Below are 20,851 nucleotides of genomic sequence, written 5' to 3' on the forward strand. Positions count from 1 at the left end.
TAAAGAGATCATTTTCCAAGGAGACCCAAACTGAATGAGATGAGCAAAAAACAGTATTAGTTTTAATCCTGTGTTGTTAAAGAAGATGAGTATTTGTCCTGGGTTCATCTATGTTCATGAAATCAAATGTTTATTGAGTGCTTATCCAGTGCCAGATACCATACTAGGCAAAAAGGGGGATGTTAGTGTACAAGAGTAATGTCTGTGCCCTAATGGAGCTCATGGTCTAGGGAGATACCTTCTCTTGATTAGACATTTTTCCTTAAAACTGTTCCAGCCTGTGTAAGCTTGTGTAAGCACCATTGTAGCTAGAATTAAGTCATATGTTCCTCCACCACATAAGAGTGTACATTGGGTACATTTTTAGAGTGTTCCCAGCATTACCAAGTACCCTGAGAGAATCATTTTGTGTATTACCACTAACTGATGAAAGCTCCACACCTCCTAATTTCAAGAAGTTTAATTAATACAACCAGTTTGCACTGACCAACCTGGTTTTACTTGACCCAAGTGGTAAACCATTAAGTAACATTAGCCTCCTAGGACTCTGTCACATGACTTGACTTCCAGCATTGCAGGACTCTCCTGACCCAAGACCATTTTCATTCCTTAGGGTAATTCAATTATTGCTGCCATTTTTGAAAGTAAGTTAACATATTAGCCAGTGATGTGATAAAAGATTTATCAAAGCCACTAACTGCAAAATTAGACTTTATGTCTAAAGATATTTTTGAAGGTCCCAATGTATGGATTTTTGTATTGTTAGACTGGTGTTACCTTGATGCACATTTAAAAAAAAAATGACATAAAGGCTACAGTCTGACTTGATTCCATGCCCCTAAGTTAGCAACCATGGTACTGGTATGGACCCCAGAATCCTAAACCAACTTTGAGGCCTCTGGAAACTAGTCCACACTGTCAAATGTATGGCTACACATTCATCTTCCGGACTGCAATTTCCTTGGAAGGCCCCCAGTAATTGCTTCAGCTGCTCTACAAGGAATGTAGCTTCCAATCCAACTCAGAATTTGAGTCACTTCAGTTATAAAAACAAACTTACAATGTTCTCCCTCCTTAAAAAATACAACACTCAACTGTTTACATTCATGTCTTTATTAGTTTTGATGATCAGTACAACTGCTTTTACTTCAAGTGCAGGCATTCACTCCTGCATGTTCTAGGAATCATTAATCCCACACTCAAATTAGAAAGATATCAGAGGCAGTTTTTATTTTAATAAGCATGCAAAGATAAAAGTAGTAAAATGAAAAATAAATGGCCCTCCTTCAGGTACAGAAAAATATTAGGATAAAGTCAACATCTTTATGAAGAAAGTGTTCAAATAATGGGTCAAATATTTTTAAAAACTCCTAGTCCGTGTATTTTACTTTCATTGATAATCAAAACCAGGCAATCTTTACAGTAGTTGAAATGTTAATAAGTGATGGACCTCTTATTGGTTTTATTTAAAGGTTAAAACACATCATCATCTCAATTCTTGGTATCCACAGTCATTTTAATTTCTGGCTTATGCTGAATTGCTATACGATCTTCAGACACCTCTACCCCCACGTATATAATTACTCATTATTTCTTTAAGATGGATAACTCATAACATGAAAAGAGTAAACTGAAGTTCTGTGAAATTTAAGATGACACAAAAACGGTGCCCAACAGCCATTTTTCTCTACCTTTCCTCTTCCAACTCTGTTTCTTCTTCTTTGAAATCTTACTAGAAATGTTGTTTTTACAGGAAAGGTGATTATTAAAAAGGCCAAATGCTTTCATATTAGATCTTGTCAATAGTTAATTCCGGTTTCTTGGTGATCACATCTCTCATCTTCATTGCTTGGTATGGAAAAGTGAAATATACTTGGAGTAAGAAGCACCAAAAGGAGACAAGGAACCAAACTCTGCAGTGTAGGTTTCCTTTCCTGAAGAGGGCAAGCTCCAGCAGCCTCATTTGAAGGAGGCCTTCACTACCCTGCCTTTGACAGGCTGTGGAGGGCGCCAGTTCCTCACCAGGGGCACCGGGGGCTCATTTTCCGCGCTGGAGTAGAGGCTCCGCAGCTTGGCCATCTGCAAGGGGCGAGGGAAGGCTGTCAGCGTGACATTCGGACAAAGTGGACACATTAAGCGTGTGACAAAGAGTTAGAAATCGTCAGCTTTCTAAACAAGCAAACTACAAAACTTGTCTCCAATGTGCAGTGAGAGTTATTTGGTTCTGAGTAACAAAAACCTTTTTTTTTTTTCTTTTAAATTTGTAAAAACACTTTTCTTCCTTTTGTACAGGATCACCACACCCTCTGGTCAAAACCTTTTCCTCCTGAATTCTGAAACAATTATTTTAATTCGACAGATCAGTATGAAATCTATCCCTTATGTAGGAATGGAAGACAGTGCAAACAATAAGCTCAACTGGCCCTTCATTGCATAAGTTAATGAAGTCAATTTACATGAACACTTAGAAGGGAGGCCTGAGGAGAGAGGTCCAAGGTGTTGAAAGCAGACAGACTGGAGGTGCAATCTCAGATCCTGCCCTTGGCTGTGTGATCATGAGCAAACTGCTTAACCTATCTGAGCCTCAACCTACTTAGCTGTAAAACTGGGGAACCAGTATACACCTCACAAGGATGTTCAATCCCTTCCACCAGCATCTTCTCCCCAGACCTGTATTTACCATTCCATCTCCTAAACAGGGCTCAGTATTTGGGAGTTCTCCAAATTAGCAAAGTCTAACTCATATGGATCTGTACCCTTCAGTGTTTCTAGAGCACAAACTTGGGCATTGTTCAGCATCACCACCACCTTTAAATGTTTTTGCATTTAGCCTGGTACCCTTTGGAAGTTGAGTTTTAGAAAGTTAAACAGGCTGATCGTAATTAACCGGGGCAAACTATGAAGTCTCCAGTCGCAGAGCGGTTTGGTAAGCATCTACTGCTTTATATTTTCAGTTTAGCGTCTGTATCTCACAGAGCCCGCCGGCGACGGTAAGTCAGCGTGCTCTCAAAGCCGGCCCGCGGCCGCCGCTCACCTGTTCGTGGCTCACGGTGATCGGCTCCTTCAGCAGGAGCCACACGATGCACTCCTCGCAGGGCGGCGTGGTGAAGGAGCCGTGGTAGGTCCAGTAGTCTCGGCAGGCGGGGAACAGGCAGGACGGGTCGAAGTTCGGGAAGGGCGCCTCCTTGCCCTGGGAGACAGCGGGACCCAGCGCGGTGAGCGGGCGCATGCGCATCGCCTGCCGCAGCGTCTCACCGTTTGGGGAGAATGGATTTCAAATGCAATAGAGAAAACGGAGCTTGTGAACAAGTATGTGCCTTTCAGAAATAAAGGGCAGATAGGGGAGGCCGGTTTGCATGGTATGACTTTGCCACAGCCGATTTTATTCCTTATTCACTCTAGGTAGCACTATAAATCTATCATTTCTCAAGAAAAAGGACAAACTCATTCTAAACTGTAACAGAGATATTTCATACAAGTTAATGCTGTGGTTCTCGATGATACAAAACAGGCTTGCATTTTTATTGAATATCATACTCAGAATACTTACTTTCTCTGGTGGTAAAACTATAAAGCGTTTGATTAGAACAGAAAGAATTAAAGTGAGTCTGCTAAGTAGAAGAATCTACTGTTAAGATTTAAAATATACAGGTGCCACCCAGGAGAGAAAGGGAAACACTAGGACCCAAACATTTGGTACCTCTGCATGTGTGTAAGTGTATGTGTGTGTGTGTGTGTGTGTGTGTGTGTGTGTGTTGGGAAGGGGAACACCACTCAACTTCTCTCTCAAACACTTCGTTAAAAATATAGTTATCTGACAGGTTGACTATGAAGATTAAATAAACTTATGTATGTGAAACTGCTCTAAAAACTATAAACCATAAAAATATACATACAAATATAATAGCATTTGCTTTCATATGTATGCTTAGCGTATTCATCAAACTTACTAACAGATTTTAGGTGAAAGAAATACACTTGAAAATGTAAAAAGAAAAAATTGACATACCCTGCTTTTATGTTCTGGGAGGGAAAATGATTTTTTTTACCTTCGTCTTAATTTTGTCCAGCGCATCAAGTAGCAGCTGGAACTCGTGTTTCTCATGTCCTATCTGTAAAAAAAAAGAAAAAGAAAAAGAAAACCAACAACTATATTTTTCTCTTCTCCATAATTTAAGATTGTCTTAAAAACTAATTTTAATCCATCCACCACTAGTGTTTATAAATCTGTCAGAATATCTTGTACTAAGCAAAAACATAAGTTTATTCCCCCCCCCAAGATTTTAGAGTATATATTTTCTGAACTAAACTTAGACTCCAGGCCTCTGTAGTACAAAACCACAAATTACATGTTGATTTACATCTATGTCCTTGACCTTCTCTGTGAAGTCAGTCTACTTTTCTTTTTAATAGAATTAGAGCTAGGATGGACTCAATGTATCTAAAACTAAACTCATTGTCTTTCTGCTCAGACCCACTCCACTTCCTGTAGTACTGTGTTCAAGCACTGAAAATGACCCAGTGAATTCAGAACATAAAACAAATTAGGTCATTCAAAAAGAAAGAAGCTAGATTTTCACCTCTGGCTTAAAATCTAGATTATGTTAGCACTAAATTCATGTGTTAATGACACTAAGTCCTCTCTAAACCAAGGCTGGCTCAACAACACACACATTCCATGTGCTATCTTAGCCTGGGATCATGTGAGTGGTGGCCACCCTAAGCCGAGTGGATGTCCAGCCAGGGACTCGGCATCACAGATGTTCCCAACATTGGCTTTTCTGGTTTCCCCTGCAATTGACGTGGAGTAGCAGGAAAGGGTAATGAACAATGCTGCCCTTGCCCTCACTGCCACTGAAATAAGCTCCTTCAAAGGCTCCATCTCCACTGCCCCTACACACACACCACACACATACACACACGCACACACACACACACACACACACACATCCTGCATCTTGAGAAAATTTAGAAGTGCTAAGGGTACTGAAGTATGGCAAAAGTTACTCTTCTAAGGGAGAGCAAAAAATTTTGATCTGATCTTAACAGAAATATCTTGACTAGTTGAATGAATACTGAAATTCATTCCTCTCTCCCCTTTAAATAAAAGGAGGGAGTAAAACTTCAGCATTGATAAGGAACTAAACTTTGTAAAAAATATATGGTCAATTTTTACCTTACCTTCAGAAAAATGCCAACCACAGCTACTCCATCAGGTTGCTTCAGAGCACTTCCAAAACTGTTATACTTTGAATTCCAGTGAACCAAATGAAGCTGAAACCATAGAACAGAGGTTATGAGGTAAATTCCCAAAATAAGGAAATAAGTATAAAATTATTCACAATAAACCCAATAATTATACAGTCTTAAGGTTGCTGAACACTCTCACAGAAGTTGACAGAATTCTAAAAATTAACATGCAATATTTTGGTAAGACTTTTAATGGTTCAAATTAAAAGTTATGATAGGTAGAATCGGTGAAAACTGAACTTTCGTTAAACCAATTCAAAATATTATTTTAGTTGTGTATAACATTAGTCCTTTTTCTGACCAAATCAAACAGTGAAACACAGAGTTATAAACAGGAATCTGCTAGCATTCTAAAGTCACAATTAACTGGGAAGTAGGAGAGGAAAAATAAGGGGACAAATTCTTACGTGTCTTCATGCCTCTCTCCTTTCAGCAACAAATGGTCTAGAACCGGGTGGTAACCTTACCTTAATAATGTTAAGGTGATAACATAGACACTAGTTAAATTAGTCAAAATTTTCACATTGCATTATATAGAATGGCAAGAGAATACAATAGTTCATGACAATTTAGAAGTATTTTATTCAAGACCAAAAGTGTGAGATAATCCCACATGTAAAGACCAAACTGCAAGCCTTGCCCACATTTGTAAGGAATATACTAAACTTTCCCCATTTGTGGGGGAAGATGTCTGGAAGGCATTCTCAATTAACTTATCCTGTCACTGGCTGTCTAGATGGGCTGTAGAGAAATGATCACAGGGAAGTACTTCGGGTCTCCTATAGTTTAGTTTAACTGTTTAGTCAAATTTAGTTAGGCTGCCTAATGATGCTGCCTAAATGAGTGTCCACAAGTGGCTCCAAGGTTTCTGTCTCAGCTCCTATGGTTGACCAGAGTCTGCCTCTGGAAAAGTTTGGCAGTACAAATGGAATTATCCTCACCTCCAGGGCATTTGTCACCCCTTATAGGCTTGGCTTTATACAGAGAACATGCAGGAGGCTTGTCTTATTTCCTTGTAATTTGATGCCTTCCTTTAATGGGTTAACTGGAACAGAGAGTAGTATTTGTTCATATTAAATTATGTGTATCTGTATCTAGCTATCTCTGTATAAGTACATATGTACATATAAAAACATACACACACATATGCACACCCTTCATTAAGAGACTAGAACATGAGCATTAGCCAGAATTACTAAGTGCTATTTTTAAAGCACCACAGTCTTGTAAAAGAGGCAGCTTAGAGCACTGGGCAGGATGATGAACTAAGAAGCCAGTCGGCATAAGGTAGAGCACAGGTCTAGCACTCATGCGCTGTGTGACTTTGTTATGTAACCTTCCTGTGCCTCAGTTTCCTTGTCTGTAGCCCATCTCATAGTGTGCTGAGAGGATCAAATGAATTAGTACTTGTAGGCACTTAATAAGTATTAGCTACCATTATCTTTTCAGTTCCAGTCAGGTCCCTGGCTTTTTAAACATTATTATTATTAAGCTGCTATCCAATTTCTAAATACAACCTTGAAATTCTTCACGCATGACACTAACTCACCTACACTCTCTTAACTGTCTAACCTAGAATGTTTGGCAGCTTCAGTTTATGCTAAACTATTGCAGCTCTTTTCATAACTACAGGCTTGAAGCAAACGCATTGGATGCTATTCTGTCATTATTGTTGTTTTCAGTTTTCACTGGGTGAGATCCAGAGTAGGTAACGGCAATTCCTCCTACCTCCGCTGCGTACTTGACTCCATCCACGCTATGCTCAGAGCCGTGATCATCCGAGGAGCCCCAGTGAAGATGAAACTGGCGAAGCCGGTAGGGTGCAGTGAGAGGACCACCTCTCAGCACTGTGATTCAGAGAAGCTAGGTCAGCAGTGAACTCACACTTCTTTTACAGAGCCCTGCTTTAAACAGCCCTTATAGCCTAAGCTTTATGGGCTGGGCTGATGGTGCCATTCCCAAGCACACTGGTCTCTTTCTCACAAAGTCAAGTCTTGGAATATATCAAAATAAATGCTTTCTCTTCTCTGTCCTTCTGATTTTGTTTGCTTGTTTGATTATTTTTTAAATGTCAATTTAACATGTATGAAAATAAAATTAAAACAGGAGATGGGCAATGAAAACAAGCAAAGCACAGGCCTGTTGTGTGGGTGCATTGGAGAGAACAGGATAGCTGAGAGCCAGGCAGACTTAGGTTCCAATCCCGGCCCCACCCCTTGCTAGTTGTGTGATCTCAGGCAAATTGCTAAACTCCTCTGAACCCATTTCTGCATCTCTCTGAAGGTGATAATAATACTGACCTTTCAGAGCTGCTGTGAGGATTAAATGAGATTAAGGGCTTTAAACTGCTCATCACAGTGCCCAGCACAGTCATCACTGAACAAATGTGAATTCCTTCTCCATGTCTTGCCTCACTGCACTTTTCTTTAGTACTACAGGCAAGAGCTCTCATCCATGTCTAATTCAGACTGTGTTTACTCAAATGAGATGAAATGGAAAATTCAGAAGTTTCCCAGGGAATCAATCAATGTGGGCCCCTAAACAAGATGATTCTCCATAGCATGAATGTGAGTTTGCTGTCCAAATACCCCAACCTGGCACTTAACTTGGTTCCACTTCATTCAGCCTGGGGAGTGATTTAGAAGTTCAAATATTTTCTAAAGGATATTGGAAACTATACAGAAACCCTAAAATCAAAATTTAGCAACATAAGCTAGATCAAAATAAAATTCAGAGCGTAGCTATTCTAGAAAAGATTGACCAACTGCTGGTGCTGAAATGGCACACTGAAAGCCATAGTATAGGTCTAAAACAATAGAACAAGGCTTGTATAAGCTTGGTCATGTAGGAATGAGTGGTTTGATTAACTGCATTTTTTTCTATCCAACCACTAGGAACAGTTATTATTTGGTCATATGAGTCCAATTTATTAGGATGAATTATATGAAATTGTCAATAATCAATCATTTTTGCTTACAAAAAGTCATTTTCATGTGATCCAACCTAACAGATGCTGTTTAATTTTGTTACTAATCCTTCAGAATGGAACTTGATTTAAATGGAGAAGAGAAAAAAAGTAGCAGATACCAACGAGATTATTGTTTAAGAAAATATATTTTTATGATATTCCTTACCTGGAACCTGCTAGTAGGTAGAAATTATAACTATTACTCTTTAGCTACAACATCATTGAGAATATTCATTCCTATACATCAGTAAGAATAATTTTAATTTTTTTACAAATGTGGTTATAGGAAAATGTATTACTGTATATCAAGCACCAAAATGCTAAAGGTAGATTCTTACTTCATTCACAGTGAAATAAAGCATTTCTAATTAGCCTTCTTTTATTTCATTGATTTGCTTAATAGTGTAGGTGAAATGAAGAGATTTTTTTTTTAACATGAGATTTTTCATTTTCACACAAATACAAATCACAACTCAAGGAGAAATTGTCAGATTCTTCAAAAACACTCACCAAAATGATTAGTCAGATGAACCCCACTGAAGCATTGAAGGCAAGTCTTCTTGATTCATACAGTGGGTCTACTCTCTCCCCTGGATTGGCCCCTACCCACACAGCAGAGGAAGAGAGTACCTACTTGGTTTCTTTGCTATGTTCCTTGCTCTGTAGAATGGAATCTGTGCCACTTTGGGGACTGGGAGCCTTGCTCTCCAGGCCTTGGTTAGGAAACAGAAAACCCCTCAGGTGCAGACCATCAGAGCCTGAAGAACACTCATTTGGACTCATTACCATCACCTCCCTATCAAGCTTCATTTCAGGAATGCATTGCCAACTTTTAGCTTGGGCATGGGGCCATTTTGTAGCAGCCTGGGTGACCAGCATTAGAGAGTGAGACATCCCTCTTCTATGTATAAATATAATTCTTCAAGACTAGAGCAAAGTTAAATGTCATCTCCTTTTTCAGAGAAGAAGTGCACCCCACTTCCCACCAATTCTGTTGCTGTGTCATAAATCACATTTTGCCAATATGGACGTTGAAAATGGTCACGTGTCTCTACCTAAGTGTGATACTTACTTGACCTGTCATAAGTATCATCAAACACAACCCTGCAGGTCTTCCCATTGTTCAGGATGGTCTTGGCAGAGCCGGGGTCATAAGATGCTGACCATGGCTTCAGGGAAGAGTCGTGCTTGATGTCTTTAGTGTGCAATTCAATGGGCGACTGGTTGTCTCCCTTGGCAATCGGGTAAAGTTCATGCCAGTGGTCAGGACCTGGGAAATCAAATTGAAGGGATTTATTTATTTGGTGGCACAATCCAAGCCCTCTAAGTGACTAAACCAGCAAAATACACAGAGGCTAGCCAGTGATTATGAAAAGGTCTTGTATATCAGATTGGGCAATACAAGGCTTAGTGTTTAAGACCTGTTCATAGTTTTGTTAATAGTGTACCTGGAGACTGTATTTAACTCCGTGTATTTCCTCAAATTTTCCATGTATTTGCTCAAATATAGCCTCAGAGCCTTATTTTTGAAGTGGACTTCATCACGTTTTACCAATGCCATCTTCTGTCATATAGCTGGAATAAAATAACACTGACCCTAAGTAGATTTCAGAGCATATCCATATTCCTTTTCCCATGGGTAGGCAAGAGCTGCAGGCAGAGCAGCTTAGACCAATACCAGGCTCAGAGAGGTTAAGTGCTTGCCCAGTACATGGAGAAGGGGACAGTGAGAACTGGCCCTCGGTGGTCTGACTTCTCCGTCAGAGGCACTGTGATCTGGGCTAGTTACCGAACCTCTCTGCGCTTGAGTTTCCTCCAATGGGAGTAATAACAGCTCCACACCACGGAGAACTAAATCAGATATAAAGTAAAAGGGTCAGCAGTGTTTGGCACTCAGGAAGTGCTCGGTAAATGTTAGTTTCCATCGACTCCACCGCACTTGCTGGAGTTGCGCACTTTCTGAGCAGCACCATCCCGGACTGACCGGGAGCCGCTGCCCACACTCACCGTTGTGGTCGGCGTAGCCCCACTCCTTGGCCATGGTCGTTTTCTTGGGCACTGGACGGCTGCTGCCTTCTCTCCTCCGCGGTGCACAGTCCCTGCGAGCCCTCACCTTTTATATAGGTCCCCCCCACACTTGCATGGCCTTATTAGGTCAGCGACGGTGGGGTGGGGGGCTAAACAGGATTGGGGTGGTATTTGGGAGGCGGAGTGGGAAAGCCAATGAATTCCAAGAGCTGGACAGCTGTCGGGGTGGGGGGAGATGGGCGGAGGGCATCCTTCCCCTTCCTCCCCTCCCCCTCCCCTCCCCTCCCCTCCCCTCCCCTCTCCGGGGAAGCGCTTCTCCTGGCCCTTCTATTCCTCCCTCCCCGCTCCTAAAGCTGCACGGCTCTCTAACCCCGCGCGCCGCTGTACAGAAATACCGACGACTTTCGCCTCCTCCTCTCCTCCCTCCCTCCCTCCCTCCCTCCTCCAAGCTTTTTTTTTTTTTTTTTTTTTTTGGTAAGGGGGGATGGGGCGTGGTAGTTGTGCTTAGCCTCCAACTAAAATCTGCACCCCGCCGGCACTTGCAGCCTCTCTTAGAAGTTGCTTTTAGCGCAGGCTGCCCGTCTGGCTGCGGTCTCCAGATGCTTCTGCGGGTTGATTTCGCTCCAGCGATCCGGTTTCGGTGGCTGGAAAGAACACGTTTGTTTGCCTGACCCATGTTTGACTCCCTTGCAGGCAACTTGTAAAATCCTAGCAGCAAAGGATGGGAAGAAAGAGGCCGGAGGGCAGACTCTCTAACTCTGTTATTCTTGAGAGATTGACGATGCCAGATCCCTGGAACCACACCAGACAGCATTTCTTAACCTCATGGGTCCCTTTGGTCCTCAGGACTCCGAGGGCTGGGTCTCGGGAATCGGGGAGAGATCTGGATGCAGGTTACCGCAGAGCAGGAGCCTGATTTACCGACTGCGTGAGCTGTAAGTCTGCTCACGAAAAGTCGAGAACCTTCTGGGTTGTTGGAAGGCCACAAACATAAAGTGAGCAATATTGTGTAAAACGTATGACCTCATTTTCCAAGACATAATGAAAGACTGGAAGAAAAGAGAGAGGAAAAGTTTTCCAGAATTGCTTTGTATTTTTTTTCTCCCCCTCCCAAGTTGTTTTATAGTACGATAACCCACACAAAAGGAGAATAGAACTGGAATATCCAGTGTGCACATGTCGAAGATATCTTTTTAAATGTCTGGTTGTAGTTCACACTGCAGAACCAGTGTAGTAGATATTTACAGTTTTAAGAATATATAAAAATTTTTCTTTGTTCCAGGTCAGTATTAATTTTATTTCTAAAAAAGACAGCAAGAAGAGATAAGCCTAATTCCAGTGCTGTCTTGAACAAGGTTGTAATATACATTTTCTTAATTACTTTGACTTTTATTGATGTTAGGTTTTTGCATTTGGGGATTACAAAACTTGAAAAGGAAATCTCTCATCATGGTAAAGATAGCTCATCCCCAAGGCATGTGGAATGACTAACCACACTCATAACCTGGACGCCAGGGGAGTCACTCCCCAGCGTATTTTTGTGACCAGGGATTATTTGATCCACACAATAGCGATGTGGAATCAAGAACTGAGATGGTTTGGAAAATCCAAGCAAACAGCAATGCAAATACCCTTAGACTCTGAGCTCAAATATGTCAGTGTTGGATTAGAAAGGCTACTGAGTTGGCATATCTGGGCCATTTTTCTGCTTCACTGTGATAGTGTGCTGCTGTAGTTTGTGATTAATAGAGGTTATATTCTGCATAATTATTTGTATTAGTAAACTACGATCCTGTGCCAATTCACGAAATTGTTTCCATCTCTCTTTTTCTGCTATATGTGTTTAGAAGATTGGTAACTAAATTTCATGTTATTTGATACAGTAATGATACAGATAAAGTTTTTAAATAAAGTCTTTATACCAAGCAAGGCCAACAATCCAGGAATTCATCATATTGTTACTATTTATGCATAGAGTTTTAAAATGAGTTGTCATTAATTAAAATGTTAAAAAGACTGCAAAATAATAAATTAAACACTTGCACAGTAGCACATAATTTCACATAAACACTAGTTAGAATTTGCAAAGTGAAATGTATAATAGGTTTGGGCTTGTGGTCTTGAAAACTAATGTTGGTTTTTTCATTGTACTTTCTCGTGAGAGTTAATCAAAATTGGAATTTCAAGACAGTTTATATCATGTCATTTTAGACCATAATATATTTTTCAGAAACCCCAAATTAATCATCTGCATCTTAATTGATTTACTCCAGCATGTTTGTCTATAAATTTCAAAATTCCCTGTTAACAGAGCAAAGAGAAAAATCTAAATTTTGTCCAAGACACTGAGATTTCTGGAGTTGAAAACTGTTAGGTATACACTGAGAAAAATAATGCCAGAAAAAGAGCTACAAATTATCCCTTAGCATGTACGTAGTATTTCTCTTAGTACTATTATTGGAAAGTTGATGTATTGGGCAATTTGTAAGATTTATCCCCCAAATGAGTGTGTTCATACAGAGAAAGGAAGAGAGAGAGAGAGAGAGAACAGAGTAATCAAGGAAGATAATTTGGATAAATAAAATTATTGGGAGGAGGGAGTGTCTGAATGTAGAAGTTTGAGGTGGTATGTTAAAATTATAAACTCGAAAGATCTAAGTTGATAAAATTTAGACATATTTTTACTCTCGATTTGGCATTTTATTTTGCAAGATGCTAGGTAATATAACCAAGTCAAATCTTCTGCAAGTTGATACATTTCGTGTTTATAGTGCATCAGAAACAAACAAAAGAAGTGAGAAATTGCCTATTTATTCACCTCTGCGATCAAAGCATAAATTAGGATTTGAAGTAATTATATAATTATGCTTAAATATCTTATATGTTATAGGGATATGTATTTTCTACCACATTTTTATTTTCAGAGAACAAATTCTGGGATACAAATGTAAATATGGCTAATAAAAAATCAAAAAAAATAATTTTTGGCCTTCAGTTTATCTCTTTTTTAATTTATTTTTTATTGAGGTAACATTGGTTTATAACATTATGTAAGTTTCATGTGTACATCCTTACATTTCTAATTCTTTTTTAAAATTGAAGTATAGTTGATTTACAATATTATATTAGTTTCAGGTGTACAACTCAATATTTTCAGATGTATAATATTTTTATAGATTATACTCCATTTAAAATCATTATAAAATATCAGCTATATTCTCTCTGTTGTACAATATATCCTTGTAGCTTATTTATTTTAGACATAGTAGTTTATACCTCTTAATGCCCTATCCCTATCTTGCTCCTCACCCATTCCTTTTCCCCAATGGTAACCACTCGTTTGATCTCTATATCTGTGAATCTGTTTCTGTTTTGTAAATTCGTTTCCTTTATTTTTTAGAGCTCACATATAAGTGATAACACACAGTGTTTGTCTTTGTCTGATTTATTTTACTAAGCATAATACCCTTTAGGTCCATCCATGTTGTTGCAAATGGCAGAATTTCATTCTTTATTATGGCTGAGCAGCATTCCATTGTGTGTGTGTGTGTGTGTGTGACACATCTTCTTTATCCATTCATCTGTTGATGGACACTTAGATTGCTTTCATATCTTGGCTATTGTAAGTAACGCTGCTATGAATATGGGGCTGCGTGCATCTTTTCAAAGTAATGCTTTAATTTTCCTCGTATATGTACCCAGGAGTGGAATTGCTGGATCATATGGTAGTTCTATTTTTAGTATTTTGAGGAAATTCCATACTGTTTCCCACAGTGGCTGCACCAGTTTACATTCCAACCAGCAGTGTACTTGGGTTTGCTCTTCTCTATATCCTTGCCAAACATTTGTTATTTGTACTTTTCGATGCTAGCCATTCTGACAGGAGTGAAGTGATATGTTCTTATGATTTTGATTTCCATTTCTCTAATGATTAGTAATGTTGAGCACCTTTTTGTGTGCCTGCTGCACATCTATATACCTTCTTTGGAAAAATTCAGTTCTTCTGCCCATTTTTTAATCAGGTTGTTTGGTTTTTTGATATTGAGTTGTATGAGCTGTTCATATATTTTGGATATTAACCCTTTATTGGACATATCATTTGCAAATATTTTCTCCCATTCAGTAGGTTGTCTTTTTGTTTTGTTGAAGTTTCCTTTTCTGCGCAAAGATTTCAAGTTTGATGAGGTCCCATTTGCTTATTTTTGCTTTTTGTTTTCATTGCCTTAGGAGATAGAGCCAAAAATATTGCTATGATTTTTGTCAAAGAGTGTTCTACCTATGTTTTCTTCTAGGAGTTTTGTAGTTTCTGGTCCTCCATTTAGGTCTTTAATCCATTTTGAGGTTTTCGGTTTTGTGAGCGTTTTTTTGTATATGTTATGAGAAAAATTTCTAATTTCATTCTTTTATTGTAGCTGTCCAATTTTCCCAGCACCATTTATTGAAGAGACTGTCTTTTCTCCATTGTATATTCTTGTCTCTTTTGTCATAGATTAATTGACAATAGGTGTGTGGGTTTATTTCTGGGCACTCTCTACTGTTCCATTGATCTATGTATCTGTTTTTGTGTCAGTACCATACTGTTTTGACAACTTTGTAATATAGTCTAAAGTCAGGGAGCATGATACCTCCAGCTCAGTTTTTCTTTCTCAAGATTGCTTTGGCTATTTGGAGTCTTTTATGGTTCCCTGTAAATTTTAGGATTATTGTTCTAGTCTGTGAAAATGTCATGGGTATTCTCATAGGGATTGCATTAAATCTGTTGATTGCTTTGGGTAGTAATGACAGTTTAACAATATTAATTCTTCTAATCCATAAACATGGGATACCTTTCCATTTATTTGTGTCATCTTCAATTTCCTTCATCAGTGTCTTATAGTTTTCAGAGTAGAAGACTTTCACCTCCTTGGTTAAGTTTATTCCTAGGTATTTTATTCTATTGATACAATTTCAAACAGAATTATTTTCTTGTTTTCTCTTTCTGAGAGTTCACTTTTAGTGTATAGAAAAGCAACTGATTTCTGTATATTAATCTTGTATCCTGCAACTTTGCTGAATTCATTGATTAGTTCTTATAGTTTTTGGGTGGAGACTTTAGGGTTTTCTATATACAGTATTGTGTCTTCTGCAAATAGTGACAATTTCACTCCTACCCTTCCCATTTGAATGCCTTTTATTTCTTTTTCTTACCTGATTGCTGTAACTAGGACATCCAATACTATATTAAACAGAAGTGGCAAGAGTGGGCATCCTTGTCTTATTCCTGTTTTTAGAGGAAAATCTGTCTACTTTTCACCATTGAGTATGGTGTTAGCTGCGGGTTTGTCATAAATAGCCTTTATTACATTGAAATATGTTCCCTCTATACCAACTTTGATGAGAGTTTTTGTCATGAATGGGTGTTGAGTTTTGTCAAATGCTTTTTTTGCATTTATTGAGATGATCATGTGATTTTTATTCTTCCTTTTCTTAATGTAGTGTATCACTTAGGTCAATTCATGGATATTGAACTATCCTTGCATCCCAGGAATAAATCCCATTGATCATGGTGTATGATCTTTTTAATATATTGTTTAATTCAGTTTGCTAATATTTTGTTGAGGATGTTGGCATCTATATTCACCAGAGATATTAGCCTGCAATTTCTTTTTTTGTAGTGTTTTTGTCTGGTTTTGGTATGAGGTAATGGTGGTCTTGTAGAATGAATTTGGGAATGTTCCCTCCTCTTCATTTTTTTTTTTCTTGGCTGTGCTGTGTGGAATGCAGGATCTTAGTTCCCTGACCAGGGATTGAACCTGTGCCCCCTGCAATGGAAGTGCAGAATTTTAACCACTGGACCTCCAGGGAAGTCCCCTCCTCTTCAATTTTTTGAATAGCTTGAGGAGGATAGGTATTAACTGTTCTTTATATGTCAGGTAGAATTCCCCTGTGAAGCCATCCAGTCTTGGATTTTTGTTTGCTGGGAGGTTTTTTGGGGTTTTTTTAAATTATAAATTCAATTTCACTACTAATGTTTTTTCAGATTTTCTATTTCTTCCTGATTCAGGTTTGGAAGTTTTCATATGCCTAGAAATTTATCCATTTCTTTTAGGTTGTCCAATTTGTTGACATAGAACTGCTCATAGTATTCTCTTATGATTTTTTGTGTCTCTGTGGTATCTGTTGCTATTTCTCTTCTTTCATTTCTTATTTTGTTCATTTGAGTCCTCTCTTTTTCTTGATGAGCTAGCTAAAGACATCAATTTTGTTCATCTTAAAAAAAATCTCTTGGTTTCATGATATTCTTTAATGTTTTTTGTCTCTATTTTATTTGTTTCCACTCTGATCTTTATTATTTCCTTCCTTCTCCTCACTTTGGGCTTTGTTTGTTCTTTTTCTTATTTATTTAGATGGTAGGTTAAGTTGTTTATTTGAGATTTTTCTTGTTTCTTTAGGTAGGTCTATACTGCTATAAACTTCCCTCTTAGCACTGCTTTTCTGTGTCCCATAGATTTTGGAAATTTGTGTTGTTATTTTCATTTGTCTTGAGGTATTTTCTGATTTGCTCTTTGACTTCTTCATTGACCCATTGTTGGTTTTTTTAAATTTATTTATTTAATTTATTTTTGGCTGTGTTGTGTCTTTGTTGCTTCACGCAGGCTTTGTCTAGTCGCGGCGAGCGGGGGCTACTCTTCATTGCGATGTGCAGGCTTCTCATTGCGGTGGCTTCTCTTATTGTGGAGCATGGGCTCTAGGCACATGGGCTTTGGTAGTTGTGGCACATGGGCTCAGTAGTTGTGGCTCACAGGCTCTAGAGCACAGGCTAATTAGTTGTGGTGCATGGGCTTAGTTGCTTCACAGCATGTGGGATCTTCCTGGACCAGAGCTTGAACCTGTGTCCCCTGCATTGGCAGGCAGATTCTTTAACCACTGCACCACCAGGGAAGTCCTGACCCATTGTTTTTAAATAAAATGTTGTTTAATTTCCATGTGTTTGTGTTTTTCCATTTTTCTTCCTGTAGTTGCTTTCTAGTTTCATACCATTGTGGTCAGAAAAAAATGATTAATATAATTTATATCCTCTTGAATTTGTGGAGACTTGTTTTGTGACCTACACTGTGATCTATCCTGGAGAATGTTCCATGTGCACTGGAAAAGAATATGTATTCTGCTGCTTTTGGATGGATTTTCCTGTAGGCATCTATTAAATCCAACTGGTTTACTGTGTCATTTAAAGCTACTGTTTTCTTATTAATTTACTTTCTGGAAGATCTGTCCCTTGATGTAAGTGAGGTGTTAAAAAGTTCCCTACTATTATTGTATTATTTTCAATATCTCCACATATGTCTGTTAATACTTGCTTTATACGTTTAGGTGCTTCTATTCTATTCTTTATATATTAGGTGCATATATGTTAATGAGTGTCATATCTCTTCTTGTATTGATCCCTCTATTCTTATATAATTCCTTTCTTTGTCTTTTGTTATAGACTTTTTTTTAAAGTCTATTTTGTCTTATATGAGTATTACTACCCCAGCTTTCTTGTCATTTCCATTTGTATGAAATATCTTTTCCTGTCCCCTCACATTCAGTCTTTGTTTGTCTCTAGCTCTGAAGTGAGGATCTTGTAAATGGCATATAAATGCGTCTTGTTTTATCCAGTCAGCCACCCTATATCTTTTGCTTGGAACATTTAGTCCATTGACATTTAAAATGATTATTGATAAGTATGTACTTCTTGTCTTTTTTTTTTTTTTTTTTTACTGGTTTTCTGGTTGTTTTTGTAGTTCTTCTCTGTTCTTTTCTTCTTATTATAGTTTCTTCCCTTGTGGTTTGATGATTTTCTTTACGGTATGCTTGTGTTCCATTCTCTCTAGTTTTTGTGTATCTATTGTAGATTTTTGATTTGTGGTTACCATGAGGTTTGTAAATGTTGACCTATAACTATATCTACTTGATTTAAACTGGTAGCCATTTAAGTTCAAATACATTCTAAAAGATCTACATTTTATTCCTCTCCCCCACATTTTGTGTTTTTGTTGGCATATTTTATATCTTTGTGTTTATCTCTTCACTATTTATTGTCTTTATAGTTGATTTTATAATTTTTTTGTTCTTTAATCTTCATACTAAGTTATATAAGTGATTGAACCACAGCCTTTACTATATATTTGCCTTTATTACTGGGATTTTTTCTTTCCTATAAATTCTTACCTTTTTGCTGTAGACTTTCCTTTTCCACTTAGAGAAGACCCTTTAACACTTCCTTTAGGATAGGTTTAATATTGATGAACTCTTTTAGTTTTTGCTTCTTTGAGAAGTTCTTTCTTTATCTTTCAATTTTAAACAATTTTGCTGGGTAAAGTATCCTAGGTTGCAGGTTTTTCCCTTTCAAAATTTGAACATATCTTTCTACTTCCTTCTAGCCTGTAAAGTTTCTGCAGAAAAATCAAATGATAGTCTATGGGTGTTACCTTGTATGTGACTCTGTTTTTCTCTTTCTGCCTTTATATTTCTCTCTTTATCTTTAAATTTTGTCATTTTAATTATGATATGTCTTGGTGTGGGTCTTTTGGGTTTCATCTTGTTTTGGACCATCTTTGTTTCCTGTACTTGGATATCTGTTTCCCTCTTCAGGTTCAGGAAGCTTTTGGCCATAATTTTATTAAATACATTTCAACCCCTTTCTCTCTCTGTTCTCCTTCTGGGAACCCTGTATTATGAATGTAAGTATGTTTGATATTGTCACAGAGATTCCTTAAACTGTTCTCAGTTTTTTTTAATTGTTTTTATTTTTGCTGTTCTGACTCAGTGATTTCCATTATTCTGTCTTCCATATCACTTATGTGATCTTCTGTATCATCTAGTCTGTTCTTAATTCCTTCTAGTGTGTTTTTCATTTCAGTTATTTATTCTTCAGCTCTGATTGGTTATTTTTTATATTTTCTAGTTTCTTGTTAAAATACTCACTGATCATTTGTTGTTCTGTAATTCAGTTAACATTCTTATTCATAACTAATGCTTTAAATTCTTTATCTGATAAATTATTTATTTCTGTTTTGTTAGCTGTTTTTTCAGTTTTTTTCTTGTTCTTTCATTTGAAACAAATTCCTCTTTCCTTTGACTTTGCTTAACTTTTTCTGACTCTATGAAATTAGGTGAAACCATTACCTATCCTGGTCTTGAGGGGTGTCCTTATATAAGGCATCCCTATATAGTCTTCACATGCCAGCGGCTTTGGTGGGAAGGCTGGATCTGATGTGGGCATGAGTCAAATCTTTCCCCAGGGTGTGCTGGCAGCTACCACCTTGGTAGGGGGTGGGGCTGGAGATGGAATGGCTAAAGCCAGAGCCAGGTGAGAGCAGGTTTTCTCCTCTGCTCAGTGGCCAACACCACCCTATTGGGGGCAGGAGTGCGTTCTAAGTTGCTGGAGCAGAATCCCTGAGGATCAGTTCTGAGCTGTCTCCATTCTTTCTAAGTGTGTGCTCTTCCCTCTCCCAGCACTGGTGCCCTCACCCCAGGAGGAACAGTGCTGGAGCAAGAGGGGCTGGAGTAGGTGCTCAGCATGGGTTGGGGCACTGGCTGTGGCAGTTCCAGCACCAGTCAGAGTTCTGGACTGCTCCCGATTCACTGCCCCTGTAAGTGCTAGCAATGGCTGCCCCTACCCCATTCAGTTCCTAGCTGGCTACATCCCTCACAACTGCATACTTCTCTTGTCCACTGCAGCCCTCATCCCAGTGTAGAACTGCTTGCAGAGCAGGCAGGGCCTGAGTGAGCACTCAACTCAGGCTGTGGTACATACTGGGGCTGTTGCAGGAAACCAGCAAGCTCTGGGCAGTTTCAGTCTGCTTCCTCTGCCTTGTTTCAAGAGTAAGCAAGCATGTACACATGAGCAGAATCTCGGTTTATTACAGCCCTCCTGTTAGTCCCATTGGTTCTCAAACCTGCTAAGGAGACATGACCCCTAGTGTTGGCCCCAGGGCTAGGGTGCTCCATATGTGGTTTGAAGTACAGTAAGTCCTCTATATATCAACGACTTTCATTCCAAGAGTGCATTTGTAAGTCCAATTTGTTTGTAAGTCCAGCGAAGTTGACCTAGGTATCCAACTAACACAATCGGCTATATAGTAGTGTACTGTAATAGGTTTATAATACTTTTCACACAAATAACACATAAAGAACGAACACAAAAAATAAAGAAAACATTTTTAAATCTTACAGAACAATACCTTGAAAAGTACAGTAGTATAGTACAACAGCTGGCATACAGGGGTTGGCCTCGAGTGAACAGGAAACAAGAGTTACTGACTGGAGGAGGTAGAGGAGGTGAGACATGGTAGAGCTGAAGGTTCATCAGCAATAGGAGATGGAGGGCAAGCTGCAATTTCACTCACACCTGACTTGGATGGCACAGGTTCTGGTTCCTTGCTGGATTCAATTCTATCTACCCTCTTGAATAAACAATCTAGTGATGTCTGGGTAGTAGCTCTTTTTTCTCATCATAGATGACACGGTAGCACTGGATTGCATTCCGAACGGCTGCTGCAACCTTCATGTACCATTCTACGTTTGGGTCCTGTGTCTCAAAAACTAACAGTGTCTCCTCAAATAAAGAAAATCCACTTGCCA

General features: G+C 38.7%; 1 protein-coding gene across 1 annotated transcript; it reads right to left on the minus strand.

Moving 5' to 3' along the window:
- Window positions 1-1,251: 1,251 nt before the first annotated feature.
- CA3 (carbonic anhydrase 3) lies at window positions 1,252-10,416 on the minus strand. The gene is made up of 7 exons (XM_079901536.1): window positions 10,226-10,416; window positions 9,291-9,488; window positions 6,979-7,097; window positions 5,182-5,274; window positions 4,050-4,112; window positions 3,035-3,190; window positions 1,252-2,079 (listed from the first exon to the last, which is right to left on the minus strand). The coding sequence occupies exons 1-7, from the start codon at window positions 10,257-10,259 to the stop codon at window positions 1,960-1,962; spliced, it is 783 nt and encodes a 260-aa protein (XP_079757662.1). The 5' UTR covers window positions 10,260-10,416; the 3' UTR covers window positions 1,252-1,959.
- Window positions 10,417-20,851: the final 10,435 nt, after the last annotated feature.

The sequence above is a fragment of the Stenella coeruleoalba genome (assembly GCF_951394435.1).
Source record: "Stenella coeruleoalba genome assembly, chromosome: 17".
NCBI classification, from domain to species: Eukaryota; Metazoa; Chordata; class Mammalia; order Artiodactyla; family Delphinidae; genus Stenella; species Stenella coeruleoalba.

Bases quoted from the DNA above. Each gene is read 5' to 3' on its own strand.
- CA3 (XM_079901536.1), bottom strand. From the start codon at position 10,259: ATGGCCAAGGAGTGGGGCTACGCCGACCACAACG. The intron at 4,113-5,181 runs GTAAGGTAAAAA...TTTTTTTTACAG, and splicing joins TGGTTGGCATTTTTCTGAAG to ATAGGACATGAGAAACACGA. The intron at 2,080-3,034 runs GTGAGCGGCGGC...CGCCCCTTGCAG, and splicing joins TCACCGTGAGCCACGAACAG to ATGGCCAAGCTGCGGAGCCT.